Source organism: Strigops habroptila, chromosome 5, assembly GCF_004027225.2.
Source record: "Strigops habroptila isolate Jane chromosome 5, bStrHab1.2.pri, whole genome shotgun sequence".
Lineage (NCBI taxonomy): Eukaryota > Metazoa > Chordata > Aves > Psittaciformes > Psittacidae > Strigops > Strigops habroptila.
Window position 1 is genome coordinate 44102013 of NC_044281.2, and position 16817 is coordinate 44118829.

A 16817-nucleotide genomic window follows, 5' to 3' on the forward strand; every position below is an offset into this window, starting at 1 on the left:
CAATAAATGCTAAGACTGGGACAAATTAACACAAATGAACTGTGCAATGTGACCTTTAAACTCCTGTATAACAATGTTACCTTTCTTTTTGCATAAATCTATTCAAATATCAAACATCTAGTTTTCCCTCCTTTAAGAGTACTATACTGACAACGATGTTAAAAATGACTGTACCAAACCACCACAAAATCTAAACTATTTAAAATAACAAATTATGAATACTAAATACATTCAGTTTATGTTCCCCAACCCTCTCTTCCAAACTTACAGTTGTTTATTGTGCATCTTCTTGAGTTCTTGAAGACAACATTAGAATAGATGATCAGAAAATTTCATACAAAACACCAGACATGCTTTCTGCAGAGCAGACTAATTAGTTACCTGGTGCCTGCCTTATTCCTACAGGAGGCTAAATTTGCCCCAGCTGAGAATCTGACAGTTTCCACATCAAGGTCACACTGATCTGTATAGTTGTAAATCCTAAATCTACAGCGAGCAACAATATTCCTACCTCTTCCTCTGAGGTCCACAGCTGAAAAGCTTCCTTCTTAGCTGAAATACAAGGACCAGAAAGAGGCTTGAGTACTACTCAAGAAACTGCTCTTTCTGCAAGTTATCCTGTCCACACACACAAGATAGAACCCAGCACCAGTATTACTGAGGTGAAGCATTGTCCTGCTCCTTTTAAGAGAGGGTCGCTGGCCTTATTTACTTAATTTGAAGCACCTGCACATAGTAAGCACCATAAAACCACGCATGTCTTCTAGGGAGACTTTCAGAGTCTTGAGATGGTAGACAAGCAAGTATTTTTCTACAGAAATGGCTTTGTGCTCTGAAATAGCCAGATTTTTTTTGATTTTTAAACTCTTAATCTTCTTTTGATGGTATTTGCTGCAAAAATCTGACATCAGCATTTTGCCTTGTTTAAATGAGTTGACTGTGTGCTGCTTGTTTTGTTAATTTGGAATTTCAACCTGCACCTGGACTTCCTTTTTTCTGGTAAATTAAGTGGCCAGTGTAGAAACACATTTCTCTCTGAAACTTTTCTCATTAAATGTAATAGTAAAAGCTTATTTCCACTTAAATGCTACAAAACTATACCTAAAATTACTTCAGTAATGATTACAGCAATCATATTTTCAGACATGTGAATTAACTCTAGTATTCTTCATGCCTCTTCGATGTCTCTGGGCAGCATGACGATCAGGATGAACTGCCCTCCAAAAACAGAGGATTAGCATCAATAAAGATTACTGAAGCCACTGCTAGTAAAAATCAAAGCAGATGGAATTATAAACTATACTGAATGAATTCTGCCAGCATTCCTGTAGCTGTAGCAGGAGTTTAACAAGCAGTCTCCCCAGGATACACAGACATACATAGGTTATTTGTATTGTGATCTTTTCTTCAATAGAGCGACCCGGTTTACATTGCCACCTTGCAGTGTAAAGCCAGGAAAAAAGGGTGACTCTTACCTAGACACTGGAACTAAATGTACATCTGATATGCACCATGCTTGTTCAGCCTCGCGTATCTGTGAGAAATTGATGGGAAGGTGCTCTCTCAGCTGGCTCAAGTGGAGATGAACAGCTTCTCACTATTTTCATTTTCTGAAGTGGCAGAGCTCTTTCACATCACTGAAAGGGTTCTGACTTATGCTGCCTGAGGAAAAGCAAATCTCCACTCAATGAAAAATCAAACGTCCCTAGAAACAATTACACCAACTAGGAAAGTCAAAATAACCATCTGTTCCCCCCGCTCACCCCAGGGCTCAAGTGCTCTCTCCTGTCCAGGCCTGCTGATCCCCATCTCTTTGGCTGGCTGTGCATCCCTCCCACCTTGCTGTACTCTGGATTCCTCCTAGCCTGCCCTCCATGAATTTCTAGCATAAATCAGAAGAAAAAAATCCACAGAATCTGCCCTCAGTGCAATTTCTGCTCAACACATTGAACAAGCAACTGGTCTTAAGCAGCAAAAGGATTTTTACCTTTTTCACCACAAATGTTTTCCATCAGCAAACATTTTAGTATTTTTAATTGAAAGTGCCATGTCTGGAGAAGTTTTACAACAGTAACGCAGCAGTAAGAAAGCATCATACAAACCAACACTGAAGAGCAAACAATTATTTAAGCTTTTAAAAATAAATCATCTACAGACTGTCCAGTGCAAGGTAAAACAAAAAAATCATTACACATATATCATAAAATGACACTTTCCTCAACTACACAAATTGATTTACTTGCCATTACCTATAAATTCTTTTTGGGTTCTAAGGGTAACACAAGGGGACCACTTTGCTCATGAAAGCACGAGTTTGGCACGCACTGATTTTACCCAGTGCCTGCTGTCTCTGGAGTTAAACATCCTGTGCCATTACTGAGCAACAATGAAGTATTTAACACGTTACTGTTGGAAGCTGGATGTACACAGAAATATGAGCAAATACATTTCTACATATTAAGTTATGGATGTGCATTTACAGAAATGTCCTTTCCAAAGTTGTGGGGCTAACTTAGGCATTAACAAGTCATTTAGATTTAAGTTATGACATCTGTGAACCAAAATTGAGATGTATGAAATACACACATTATGGAATATCTGAAAATATATTTTCTCAAAACTGTTTTACGTTCTTTCATGAGTACTTCAGACAGACATCCAAAGAGAAAATATAGCTGATACTTGAATCTATTTAATCAAGTATAAAAATTCTACCATAAATTAATGTTAAGATTGTCTATGCAGTCAATCATTAGTCATGCCAAAAATATGTGCTCTGGTTATTTTCTCTAACAATCAGCACATACTGCTTTTCTACAATGTTAGCATTTAACACTGGGTTAAAATAAAATGTGAGCAGAAGCATACAGGTTTTTACATACATAAAACACAGCAAAGGATAAAATTAACACTTACTCTTAAATTCTATATTTCTTCAGCCAAGTGCCTATTTGTGCAGCATTAATATTGCATTAACAGCTTTTGCATATTCATATTTTCTAGAAACAATATTCCTAATCTTTGCAATAACAAATGTATTGATGTACCAAGATGACTAGAACTCATCCTTAATATCCTCCACTATTGGAATTCTGTTATGCTAACAAATAAACTTTTGGCAACACCAAATGCTTTCATATATCCAGGTTGCTGTCTTCATTGTTAGTTTTAAAAAGATGACAGTTAAAATCAAGCATACTATTTTGTCACATCAGTGGAATTCTTAGGTTGTTTTTTTTTTTAATTCCAATTATTTACTGAATGCATTAAGTATTTAAATTATGAGCAAATTTCTCAGCTTTTCAGTGTGGCAAATGGGGAAAAAAATAATTCAGTTTAACCAAGAAAAATAAACACTTGGAGACATCCCCTTCCAAAGGTCTCTTGGCAGTTGTAAAGAACCTGCAGCCCATTTCCTTTGCCCCTGAGCCCTCTCTCTGGGCAGCTTCCAGAGTCTCTCTGGCACTCCCAAATGTTCTGAAATGGCATTTGCATTGTAAACAATTGTCAGCACTTACACTACTGTAAATTACTTACAGTAAACTCCTAGAAGACTATAGGATACTTTAAGGCCTTGTTAAGATTGCAATAATTATTCCCAGAAACTGAATTATGGGAGCAACTAGTGCTTAGAGGCAAACCCAGGAAAAATACCGTGATGTGAAATGTGAAGACAACTTTGAGCAGAGAGTAAACCTAGAATGATTTTCCCACAAGAAAAAAAGTTCGAGCACCATGCAGATCATATAGCAAAACCATGACGTTTAATGAGGAAAAACATTGAATGTGTTTGTCACTATGGTCTGACACCAAGATGAATACTATAGGCACATCACCTAGGGCTGATCACTGAACAAAGTAAAAATTTCCTCAAAACATCCTCATCATCTCGACCTGTGGGATGGCACAGCAACAGTCGTAAGAACCCACAGCTTGGAAAACCTGGATTTTGACAGCAAGAACTATTTTGCATTGGCAAGGAAAAAGTGTTCCCACCCAGTTTTTGTAGCTACACAATTGCCTGTCAACAAATCACGGGCTTTTAGACATATTCATATATTCTAAAACTATTGTGTAGGCATAATTAGAATTTAAACAAAACCAAAACTGGTTCAGAATCTCTTTTTCAACTGCTAAATGTCTAAATACATTTATGACATAAACCAGCAAACAATCAAGCCAACAATTATGTAAAAAAATTCCAATATATAGTTAGTTGAATTTTTCAGAGAACAGTTTTGACTCTCTTTTTGAGAGTAAGTTTTAATAATCTGTCCTTCCTGAAAAATATTTCAGCAGTTAATCATAGTTTGAACCATCTCATTTAAGAAATGAGAAATTTAAAAAAGGGACTAGGAAAAGATCAGAACAATCTATTTTATTCGTAATCAAATCAGTATATTCATAAATGAATAAAATAGTTTAGAAAAAGAAAACAGGGAAGTGCAATTCTTCGACCTAGGTAGGTCAAACCCTTGGCTGTGCTACAGTATCTCAGGCTGTCAGAGGAAGTTTATGAAAATGGTGGGGAGTTGGAAGAAACACAATTGGGCAAACAGGAGCAGCTGAAACCGTTAGGATTTTAGATCACAAAACCATACCAAGAAGTCATGTAAAATCAGTACCTGCTGGTCTCCACAATCAGGGCATTTGCAGTGAGAAGAACACATGCATTAATGAAGTAACCAATGCAGAAGCTGCAAGTGTGACCTATTAAAGACTGTGCTCAGGCCGGTCTATAGCAGCTTGATCTAGCAGGGCCCTGGAAAGCATTGTGCTGCTCTAGAAGGGCCAAAAATTCACGAATAGCTTATTTCCACTCGTCTGCATCACAAGGTTTACAAAGGAAAACAAAGAAGGTTTAGCACGGGGAAGGAATTCTGATTTAGGTGCTCAAACAGTTCATCGTTTTTAGACAGAAATTCTACATAATTTCACACTGGTTTAAAACCTGTGTGTGAGACATTTTACCGGAAGGAAAGATAAAAAGTATTATTTTGTATTATTTCCAGTAGAAACAACAGCTCTGATCAAAACAGAAAAATAATTTTCTCATATATGTTCTCTATGAAAACCATACATGTTCTCTATGAAAACCATAACTAAAGATAAGCTTAAATACACATGTTGATGAAGACAAGAAACTCTGTGTTATTTATGCACAATGAAAACCAGTTTAAAAAGAGTTGCCATTGAGATACTTGTTGGCACATCATCCATTGAAAGTTCCTTTTTATCTTGTGATTGTCTACAGATACTTTTCTCTGTTCAAAAAATATGCCAAGCATATATGCATTTTTATCATAAAATAGTGAATTATAATAGCGTGTGTTCATCCCAATCAGTGGGTGGTTGTGTTCAGCTTTGTTTTGAATACTGCAGGCCATACGAAGTATCTTCACTAAAATATTCAAGGACTTCATCACGTACCCTTTCCTTTCCACTGTACCCTTACATTTTCTGTAATTAAGAAGTATCAGTGACTTCTCCTTGCACATACTAAACCAATCTTCTTACAGTTTCTTACAGCCCACAGAAAGACAGACCCTCTCAAGCAGATCTAATGGGAGGGTGCTGCATCACAACAGCATGGTCATCAGGACTGACACAAGCACTGCAACATTGACTGTCCGCTTGCTGCCATCTGACGTTCTTCGGGCATGCAATACAGCAAGTACTGCATTTGTGTGGTTCGTTGGTATTTCTACATTGCAAATCATGCCTTCACAGCAAGAAATGCATTCCTGTGGAGAAAAAGGAGATCATTTGACATAGGGTAATTCAGCAGTAGCTTTTAAAGATATACGTTCTATCAACTGGTTGCAAAGGTTACAGCTAAACAGACTCATCGTTTCTGCCTGGCAGCCTGACCAAAGGCAGCTGATGGAGCATATACGCTACAACTCCTCTTCCAAATCATGCAGCACAGCCTTTCTAGAGTAACTCATCATCTAGTGCTCTCACCAGGCTTCAGAACTACAATGTGATGTAATACAGCCATGTTAGCTGTACTGACAAGTTCGATTTTGGTGTCTGAAATCTTTCGTGCTAAAAATAACATAACTAACCTTCTCAACTATTAAAGAATTAGTGGATAATCATAGTTTGGTTTGGAATGGACCTTTAATGACCATCTAGTTCCAAGCCCCCTGCCATGGGCAGGCACACCTTCCACTAGACCAGGCTGCTCAAAGCCCCATCCAACCTGGCCTTGAACACTGCCAGGGATGGGGCAGCCACAGCTTCTCTGGGCAACCTGTGCCAGGGCTTCACCATCCTCACAGGGAAGAATTTCTTCCTAAAATCTAATCTAAGTTTTCCTTCTGTCAGCTTAAAACCATTCCGCCTCATCCTATCCCTTGGAAAAAGTTCCTCTCCAACATTCTTGTAGGCCCCTTTAGGTACTGGAAGCTGCTCTAAGGTCTCCTGAAGCCTTCTCTTCTGCAGGCTGAGCAAGCCCATCTCTCTCAGCCTGTCTCCATAGAAGAGGTGCTCAAGCCCTCCAGCCATTTTTGTGGCCTCCTCCAGACTTCCTCCAACAGGACTTGACTTACTGCGGTGGATAATACTTTGGTAGGGTATGTCTGATTATTAAGAATAAACTTTTACCTAGGATCCCAAGCATGGAAGAAGGCAGCAGTTCCAGCCTTTTGACATGTAACAAAAACTCAGTTGTATCTTGCTTAAGAGTATGGCCCTCATGGACAAATACAGTCTCATTTTGTGTGCTGGGCAGTGTTATCCAAGCTGTGTTACGCAGAGACATGACTGGACTACTTGACTCCCATTCTGGCCTGCTCAGGTGCTGACAGTGACATAGCTGCAGCACCACAAGTATCGGCACAGGTTGCATAGCCTACCTGGGCACCTTACTCAGAAAGCAAGGCCCATGCATTTGGTACACACTAACAATGCCCCAGAAAGCTCAGATGTTTCTTTAGAAATTGTTATTACATCCTGTCATTCAGCAACGCAAATAGGGAAGTAGGAAGAAGGGGGTAGTCATGCTTCTGTTGCAGAGATTTGATGTCAATTGTTAAATACTGGACAGTGTATCTTGGCACGTCCTCTTCAGCTCAGCAGGAAAAACAAGTACTGAAATGCAAACCTCAAAACCAATGTGCTGCTCTTGCACAAAGAGTAGTGCTTACTGTGTGGCCACTTTCCCTGTGACGGTGGCAGCCTACAAAATGGCATTCCTCTCCAGTGGCACACTTTTTGGTGACTGATGTACTCTTCCCATGGTCTGTGAAGAGATGAACTGTCAAACAGTACTGAGTACCTACAAAATAAAATTTAAAATGTTTAGTTACATAAAGTATGCGTTCTTTTACAGGATTTAAAAACTTCACACTAATCAGCAAAATAGTCTCATAAAAATCACTTATTTTGGCTGTACAAAGCCATTTTGCAACTTAATCAAAATACCATTTAGCAAGAAATTAATTAATGATGAAATCTTCAGCTTAACTGACCCTTCAAACCTCCAGAAAGGCTGCTATCACTTAAACTACCTTTTAGCACTATAATCTACACATTTATCTTCCACCCTTTACTCTTTCTTGCAGCTCATTCTTGCTTTCTTTGTTTTGGACACGTTTCCTCATTCCTCTAGCTGGTTTCTTCCACTTTCCCACTGCTACTGTGAATATGACTGTAAAGAAAAACAAGGAAGCATATTTCCATTCTTTTCTACGTATCTATTATTCTCTCATACAAGTATGATCCCCAGTCATTCAGGTCTTGCTGCTTTACAAGCAAGCCTGCAGCATAGACTGTTTCATGTTGGGATGGTATCCAAAAAGCAGGGGATATGGCTGCAAAGCCAGTTCTTCTTTTTTTTTTAAACAACATCTTTAATTCTTAGGAAGCACATAGCTATGTATATATACACACATATAGCTGACTTATTATTGATATATTGTTAATATATCTACTACGCTATATTAATAATGTATTGTTATAGATTATATGAAATGTTTTATACTTAAATATAGATATAAATAATTTTTCACTGTTGCTTTGCACTCTGAATTGGTCAAAACATTCACCTCAGCAGAAATGTATGAGTCACTATTACTAACAACATAACTGAGGACACCACTGTGTTGGCATGTTAATCCTATTCAGTTCAATTTCTACAAGATGGCTGAGACAGGGAGAAGGAAATTTAACTATCATAAAGAATCTCCTTAGTACAGATGCACTTACTTTCAGGACACCATCTATCTTCAGCCCATCTGTTACAGTTGTAATTGTCCACTGCATTATCACAAGTAAAGCACTTAAAACTGTTTGGAAATGGAGTGGCTTTAAAAGTATTAAAATATAGTAAGTTTGCATGTATTAATAAAAAAAATAATTCAAAATAATACTGTGCTTGTATACACTTATGCTTACAAAAACATATTACATACATTTATATATTTTCAATGATACATCACTGTTAGACACCTATGCAACAAGTTTTGTAGTAAGCTTTTACATTTTTAACTGGTTTTGCTACGCCTGAACTTTAAAACACCTTCTCCTGTTTTCATTCTCTCACAATCCAAAATACCATTTAAACTGGTGGGAAAATAGGAAAGAGCGAACACCTTAGATGTATGCCCATGATACTAAATCCACATGTATGTTAATACAGATACACAAGCACTGTCTACAGATTCATTTGATGAAAAAACCTACATCTTCAAAACCAGCTTCAGATCTTAATCTCCAGCTCTGAAGAGGAGTATTTTAAAACCTTATTTACATTATATAAATATATAAATGATTTTAAGATGTACAGTTCCCTAGATGCACATATATACCTATTATATCTAGCTGTCCTGTTTTAATGATACGTATAATGAAAATCTTCTCTCCTTGAGTGAAGGGATAAAATAATTCTGATGCTAGATAAGAGGCAAAAAAATGATGCTATTAGAGACAACTGGCTTCACAGGTCTCACAAGGTTTTCAATTACCTTCAGTTTGAATTAATTGCACACAGCACACCTATTCTTTCCCTTACAAAAACCCCAAGATAAAACACAAAAACATCTGTTCTGTATTATTTCTGAGAAATCCACTGCATAATTTGCTCTGTAGGAAGACATTTCAGAGACAGAAAAATATCATAAAAGCACCTAAAATGTGAAAGCCCTCATGCACTCTTTAATTTAGCAATGCATGCAATTGTTTGTTTTCATTCAGTCTACCTTTAAAATCTTAGAAATAAACTAAACTGCTGTGGGTTGAAAAGCAGTTTTATTTTAAACTTTTAATCCTTCATATTTGAAGAAGACAAACACCTAAAAACCAAAGGATTGAAAGAATATGGCAATTAACTAAAATGTTAAGCTACAACTGCATACACAAAAAAAGCATAAGTGTCTACTCACGGTCTAGTGGAGGTCTCACATTGTAAAAGTTGATGTTCTCAGCTGAAACCCTATTTCCTGAAAGGATGAAGAACGGAAGAAAGGCTCCCGCCAGCATGTGATAGAATAACAACATGCTGAGTATTATTGTACATGAAAAGCAAAATTCTTAGGCCTAGGAAAGAAAGGGAACACATTATTTAGAGGAAATCATAAAGAACTGAGTGTGTAGAACAAGAAATTTCCTATTAAGTACGTCTGAAACATTGAAAATTCAGTCCGTATGTCTGTACTGTGAAGATGGCTAATACAAGTGAACATGTAATGATGAACAATGCAAAGCTGAGCAGTTACTGCCTTCTGCTGGCCAGGACCCTGTACAGAGTCCTTAAACTTCCACAAACTTAAAAAAGCTAACAATATTTCTTTAATCTATTTGTCTTTCTAAGGAATGTCAATCTTACAGAATCCTTGTAAGCATTCCTAAAAATCAACATCAAAACTGAACTCCTTTATATCCTACTTGAAACAGACAGGATTACAATACCATTAAAGGAAGCAAAATGCAGGCAAATGTCATTTTTAACACCAACAGCCTAGAACTCAAGTCGAATTCCTTATCTGACACAGGTCAGTGTATGTCTACTGCCTTCGGATAAGCTACATCATCTGAATTGTAAGTGCACTTTCCAGTGGCACAGCACTAAAAATCACAGGTGTAAATTAAATTTATTTCTTCTTAAAGTGCATACTACGGAGATGCTAAGGAAGACACCTGATGATGGTACACAAGTCTTGGAGAATTGCAAAGTAGCATGTTCAGAGGATGTGATAAAGGTTTTGGGCACATTTATTTGGGCCCCCCTAGGTTCTTTGATAAAGCTTATGTGAAGAAGGAGAACTAACTGGTCAGTTTGATATTTAGATGTACACACATACACACACAGAGGTATGTATGGCAAATAGCAATGATACTGGAGACCTAGTTCAGATATTAAAAGGCAGAATCAGCTTAAATGGCACCCCGCCCATGCAAATTCCAAGCAGGAGAAACAAGCTCGAGCGGAGGCTCCTGCCAAACCAGAGACGTTGCTTTGAGCTGCCAAATGCATTCATTCAGAAATCTCTCTGCATACCCCTGCACAGGCCTGTGTAGATGTACACTACATCTGTGCAGGAAGCTCCAAATGAATCCAAGCACTGAACTGAAAATGGTACTCATACCATGGCAGAGAATTCAAAGGATTTCCTTCTTTTCCTTGTTTTTTTGTTTGCTTGGTTGGTTGGTTTTGTTTTTTCCAATTGACACAGATGGGAATTATTTGAAAGATGGTTGTGACAACAAACCAATCAAGAGAAAGTTCAGCTTTATGCACTGGGGGCTTAGCCATCCTACCTTAAGATTTGTTTTGTAAATATGAATGTATTTCAGTAGATACTGAGAAAGCCGTGGCATACCTCTACTTTCAGTGCACCTCCAAGACTATTTTCTGTGGATGGTCCAGATTTCTTCTGATTGTAGCCCAGGATCTGAAGAAAGATTAAGAAGAACGTGTGGAAAACAAACAGCAACTGATTGTCATAATTCTGTCCTGAAGGAACCAATTAGCTGAAACACTGTATGTCCTTATTTAAATTGAGAATTAAGATAGAAACCTAGAAGTCTGGTGGTTTTCATAATGAAATACACAAAGAAGCACCTGAACTACAAAATGTGGCTCTACCTTATTGAGTGCTATCCTACTGCAGAAATAGATTCCCTCCTTCCTGTGATACCCCAAAGTCTTGAAAGACAAATGACAGACAAAAAGTGAAGCAATAAGACTACTCAGTCCTTCCACGAGGATGAGTTTACTTCTCTTGCAAGGGAAAAACATTACTCAGGCAATGACCTGGGCGGGGCCAGACAATACCAGATGAATAAATATTTCACACTCTAGAGATATTCAAACTTTCAACACATGCTTTGACCAAAATAGAAGCACTCATCAGCAGCAAGGTAACCTAAAAGAGCATCAGTCTCCAGATTAAAGGTTATTTGCAAACTACCAAGTAAACAGGTCCCCCATGGTTCATTCCTCACTGAAACAGAAACACAAAAATGTTGGCCAAATCCTTAACACCACTGCAAAATCTCAAATAAATCAAAAACAAAGTTACAGCTCTCTCCAATTAAGCACACAGTATTTGCACAGTGATATTCTGCAGCATTAAAGACAGGCTGTTTATAACCCTCTTGAGTTGCCCTACTAGCACACACTCAAGGTGCACATTTTAAATGTACACTTAGTTTTAGTGGTTGGGGTTTTTTTTAATTTGTTGGGAGACAAACCTGTGTATCATGGTCCAGGGTAAGGTGTCCCTGCCCATGGCAGGGGGGTTGGAACTAGTTGATCTTAAGGTCCTTTCCAACCATAACCATTCTATGATTCAATATCATAACTCGATGCTTTTCTGCTAACAAATCAACTCACATCATGTTCTGTCATTTAGCTGTGCCTCCAAAGTCTAGTTCATGACCCTTAATGTCTTCCAAGAGAGATCACTGAAATGTGGCATTACACAGGATAGGAGAAGGGGAAAACAGGAGACAGTGCTGCTACCACAATTCCTGAATGATCCAAAATACCATCCAACCTAATTTCTCCTTTCTCTAGCATTCTCAGCTCTACCAGTTTATATTGGAGACAACAGCTTTCCCTCAAGTTTCTTTGTGTTTCACACAGTTCAGATCAGTGCTTAGAAACTCTGTCCTTTGCCGTCAGTATTTAAGATTCTTCAATTTTTTCTTACAAAATGACCTTTTTATCCCAGTGTCAAGAGGTGACAGAATTTCTATTCCAGCTGACAAATTTCTTTTTTAATTCATAGACAAGAATTCCCCATATTATCCCATCCCACTCTTCTGCTTTATGGTATTTTGGATCAGGCTTCCATGATACAATCAGGAGAAGAAAAAACCATAGTGTACCAAACCCCTTTGTTAATAGCATAACTATTATTCTGAATGAGTTGAAGATTTAAAGTCAATGTAATAACAAAATGTCATGAGTACCAGAAGCAAAAAATACATCAATGTAACTTCTATAAAATTATACTTTCCATGAAAATAGCCAATCTGATAAAAAGACAACAGCTACAGATGCACAAATTCTAACTTAAGAGATCTTTGTTTCCCACACAAAGGAGAATTCTTACATGGTGATTTAAAAACAAAACCACCCCCAAAGCACAGCATATGAAAGGCAATTATGCACAATTGAATTGGCCAGCTTTTCAGTAACGTCCCCTCTTTCTGATGCAGAAGATAGGTCTCTCATGTTGTCACCAGTATCACTGTCACTATATTTACAGCTTGTGCTTTCCTGTTATTTCCCACAGGTATCCTGTCATCTGTTACTGGAGTCCAAACACAGACACCATAAAGTCTTTACCAGCTCAAAACCAGAACTGCTACATATTTAGTTTTCTTAAAATTAAAAACAAACAAACAAACAAACAGAAACCGATGCCAATGTGTGAAGTTAAAAATGCAGCAGAATCATGGAATGGTGTGGGTTGGAAAGGACCTTAAAGACCATCTAGTTCCAAGCCCCCTGCCATGGGCAGGCACATCTTCCACTAGACCAGGTTGCTCAAAGCCCCATCCAACCTGGCCTTGAACACTGCCAGGGATGGGGCAGCCACAGCTTCTCTGGGCAACCTGTGCCAGTGCCTCACCACCCTCACAGGGAAGAATTTCTTCCTAACATCTAATCTCAATCTCCCCTCTGTTGGTTTAAAGCCATTCCCCCTCGTCCTACCCCTACAGGCCCTTGTAAAAGTCCCTCTTCAGCTTTCTTGTCAGCCCATTCAGGCACTGGAAGCTGCTCTAAAGTCTCCTGGAGCCTTCTCTTCTCCAGGCTGAACAGCTGGAGGAGACAGCTCTCCCAGCCTGTCTCCACAGGAGGGGTGCTCCAGCCTTCACAGCCTCCTCTGGATGCGCTCCAACAGGAGCTCCAGTAGCACATAACTCCAGTAACATCAGCACAAGTAGGTGCCAATTTTAAGTTCCTGACCCCAGTCACCTTGCTCTTACGTCTGTGGACAACTGGGGATCCAGTTTGCACTGGCTTCAATGGAGCAGTATCAGGCCCTTAATGCACACAGGCTGCTTGAGCATTGTTGGTAAAGGTGTGAGAAGAACCTTTTTTGTGCCTCTAGTGCCAACATCTTTCTTCATGGGTCCCTTGTAAAACAGCTCTATTTAAGCCCTTTGCGTATCTCAAGCAAGTCACTTTTAAATTGGCATGCCAGTTTTAATCAAGTAGCAAATTTCAGTTTATTTTGGGCAGCTCAGTACCATTTTAAAGTTTTTTCAATATTATTTTGTAGGAAGATGAAGCATTGAATCTTTTCAAAGCATACCAGTTGCAAAATTAATCTCCTTAACATGTTTTCTGCAGTTTCTACTAGATTGAGGAAAATTTGCCTTTATGGAGAGACTGGTCTGTAACTTGACCTGATGCACCTGGGTAGCAAATAAAAGGCACAATTACACTTGTGCCAGCTTTTTACAAATTCAGGCTTTCTCCTGCTCCCCTCCCCTAAGTTCCTATTGCTTTCCTGTTCTGGTTTCCTCAGAGAAGCTCATGCCAAATGGAAAATTTTAGGGAATAATAATACAAAAAAAGCTAGTCTTTAGTTGGTGTAAAGCACAGTAAATTGATCTCATGATTTGATGTAGCCAAAGGTGTCCTTGTTTGCTAACCAGGCCAATAAATAATGGATGCTGTGCGACATGGTCTTAGTCACACAGCTGCACCAGAAGTCATTCTTACATAAAACAGGAAAATACTGGCCAAAAAACGGTGTTCATATCTTACCCCAAAATCTTTAAAATGCTTATTTTCTTCATAGTCTCTTATCTCTGTTGTACTTTCATATAATATTATCTAATAGGATGAATAAACATTTCATTATGCCCAATTAGGAACTCTCATTAATAAAGGAAAAAACTGTCACAACACAGAAGATTAACTTATATAAACAAGAGCAAACATGAAGACACAGCTTTCCTGGGGTGAGGGAAGAAGACCCAAGAGGGAAGGGCTGTTAATGTATGCTCTGTAATGCACTTGCAACTGAAGCACATTTCAAGAAAACAATGAGGTATACAATGGCTGAAATAATAAATATATTCCAGGAGGTTTTAAGGCTTATCTTGCAGAGTGTAACAGAAGAGTAGGAAGCTGTATGCTTGATTTCTGATTTTAATAAAATTCAAGTCTGTCTACATTGTTGATCCTGGCAGACTCTCTGGAAGATTAGCAGATTTAACATGAGATATGGAATGCAAATGAAACTTCCTCCTGTCATTTAGTAAGCAATTTTCAGGTGCTATTAGGTAATTGCAAATGCTTATGTTAAGCTTGTTAAACACCACTTCAGGACATAAGAGTTAGAAATACATAGGTGGAAAGGTATGTATGTTAAGGGCTGAAAAAGTTAAAACCAGTACCTGACATCATCAGGTGTTCACTACAATAAACCAGGAAGGCCAAAACTGACACTTCAACTTATCTAAACGGACAAAAATAGCTCCTTGGTTTCCCCATTTCTTAGACAAATACTGCCATTCTCATGTTCTTCTCTGGAGACCATTTAACCTGATCTATAAGCCACCACTTACTCCACTTCAAAACTCAGAGAGTGAATAAGTGGATGGAACAAATAAAAGAAAACCTTCACTTTCCTTGGGAAATAGGCAGAGCATATTTAAAATAAAAAAGGGGAGATGGGGAGAGAAAAACTTTTGAAGGATTAAAACACTCAAAATACTATTACAGATCCACAAATTAAAACCACAAGCTATGCAAGTTCTACCTTTCCTTACCTACTGAGCTGAAATGTCTATTTTCTCATTTTTTGCTTTGCAGCATGTTATCATTAGTATACAATAACATAGGAAAACAGATTTTACATTACGTTGACAGACATTTACAACTAGTAACATGACAGAATAAAATTCAAGTTATCAACATTATTTTTAAATACAACACATTTCTTTATTTTCACCCACGGCACACTTAACCATGCCTGGAATTAAATTTGGTCTTAATTACATGAAATTATTGAGTTCTTTATCTATGATCTTATAAAACATACAGATCTGGTAATGACAACACCATCTGGCTTGGGGTATAATGCTGGCATGGGAAGTTGTGATGCAAACCAATTGCGAGACACGAGGTGTCTGACTACACAATACATACAACTGCAATTATTTCAGCAAAAAAATAAGGTACAATTATTGTGATAAATCTGAGCAGTACCACTGAAGTATTTGCAAGGAGAAAACATGCATTTGTTTTTAAGCTCATACAAAAAAGATCCATGGAATGAAAACAGCATTACATCTCATTCCTTTTATAGCCAAAACTGCTCAGCAAAAAGTAGTCTTTAGTTTAAAATTCAGAATCCCCAAACATATTTGGAAAATAGTTTATTCTAAGAATCCACTAATGAGAGGTAAATTTCTTATTCCCTTCTGCAAGAATATAATTCCCTCCAAGAACTGCACTTTGTCAAACCAAGTTTTGCTCTTCAGCTTTTAACAGCTTCTATATATCACATATGCAAGTGTTTTAAATCTCTCCCCCTCACACATCTGCAAGACTAGAAATAGGAACTTAATATTACTCTAGAGAAAAGAGATTATAGGAATAAGCAATATTTTTTTCTTTCCTTGAGCTCATCAGAGCACCTCTGTAAAAATCAATTTAATGATATTAATTTTACAGAGTATTTTGTTAAATACCCCAGTGGATCAGACCATTATTAACTAGTCAGGCCTTACTACAAATGGTGGGATAGAACTTAAGCAGACCTAGCTCTCCGCACACAAGTTATTGGGAGCGCAGTTTACAGGAGTCAAAGGCCCCAGTGAACACTGAATCAGCTGAGAGTAAAGACAAAATTCTGAATTTCAGTATCCTTCTACATGTTTAGCTCCAGACCGCAGTCAATATTTCAAAGACTTCTTTTTTTCCTGCCAAGCTAAAGTTACCCATATTCAGCAAGACTACAAGGTAACACTACTGCATGTTGCACAAGAATGAAGTTCTTCAAGACCTGTTTTAGAACATGAGAGAGGTAGGACAACAATGTTGCTCCAATGAAATCAAGAGATATCTGTGTGTGTCTATACATACAAAAATATATATATAAAAATATGTATACCATCCACTAATTATTGTTAAATGGAAAATGAAGGTCTTCAAGCCAGTTAAATTCAGCCTCAGAAATATGCCTTGGTTTTAATGCCTGCATTTCCAAGTGAAATCCTATTTCTAACACAAACTATGCCCAATACACACAGTTACATATACTATAATTACATACACCATTCTAGACAATAAAACATAAGACATTCTAGACAAAAGAATGAGAACCTGCATGATTTCCACTTGT

At 37.8% G+C, this 16817-nt stretch overlaps 1 protein-coding gene across 4 annotated transcripts in view; it reads right to left on the reverse strand.

Annotated features, from left to right (window-relative positions):
* Window positions 1-2120: 2120 nt before the first annotated feature.
* The window catches only part of LYPD6B (LY6/PLAUR domain containing 6B), a 54734-nt gene continuing 40037 nt past the window's right edge, over window positions 2121-16817 (reverse strand). For 3 of the 4 annotated variants that reach the window (XM_030488618.1, XM_030488619.1, XM_030488620.1), the window contains 5 exons: window positions 10824-10895; window positions 9387-9540; window positions 8212-8310; window positions 7152-7282; window positions 2121-5744 (listed from right to left, as the gene is read on the reverse strand). In XM_030488618.1, coding sequence (XP_030344478.1) covers window positions 5580-5744; window positions 7152-7282; window positions 8212-8310; window positions 9387-9501 — 510 coding nt within the window. In that variant the 5' untranslated portion in view covers window positions 9502-9540; window positions 10824-10895 and the 3' untranslated portion in view covers window positions 2121-5579. Of the gene's footprint in view, window positions 5745-7151; window positions 7283-8211; window positions 8311-9386; window positions 9663-10823; window positions 10896-16817 lie in introns of those variants that run through there. The other variant, XM_030488621.1, reaches the window with a different exon arrangement.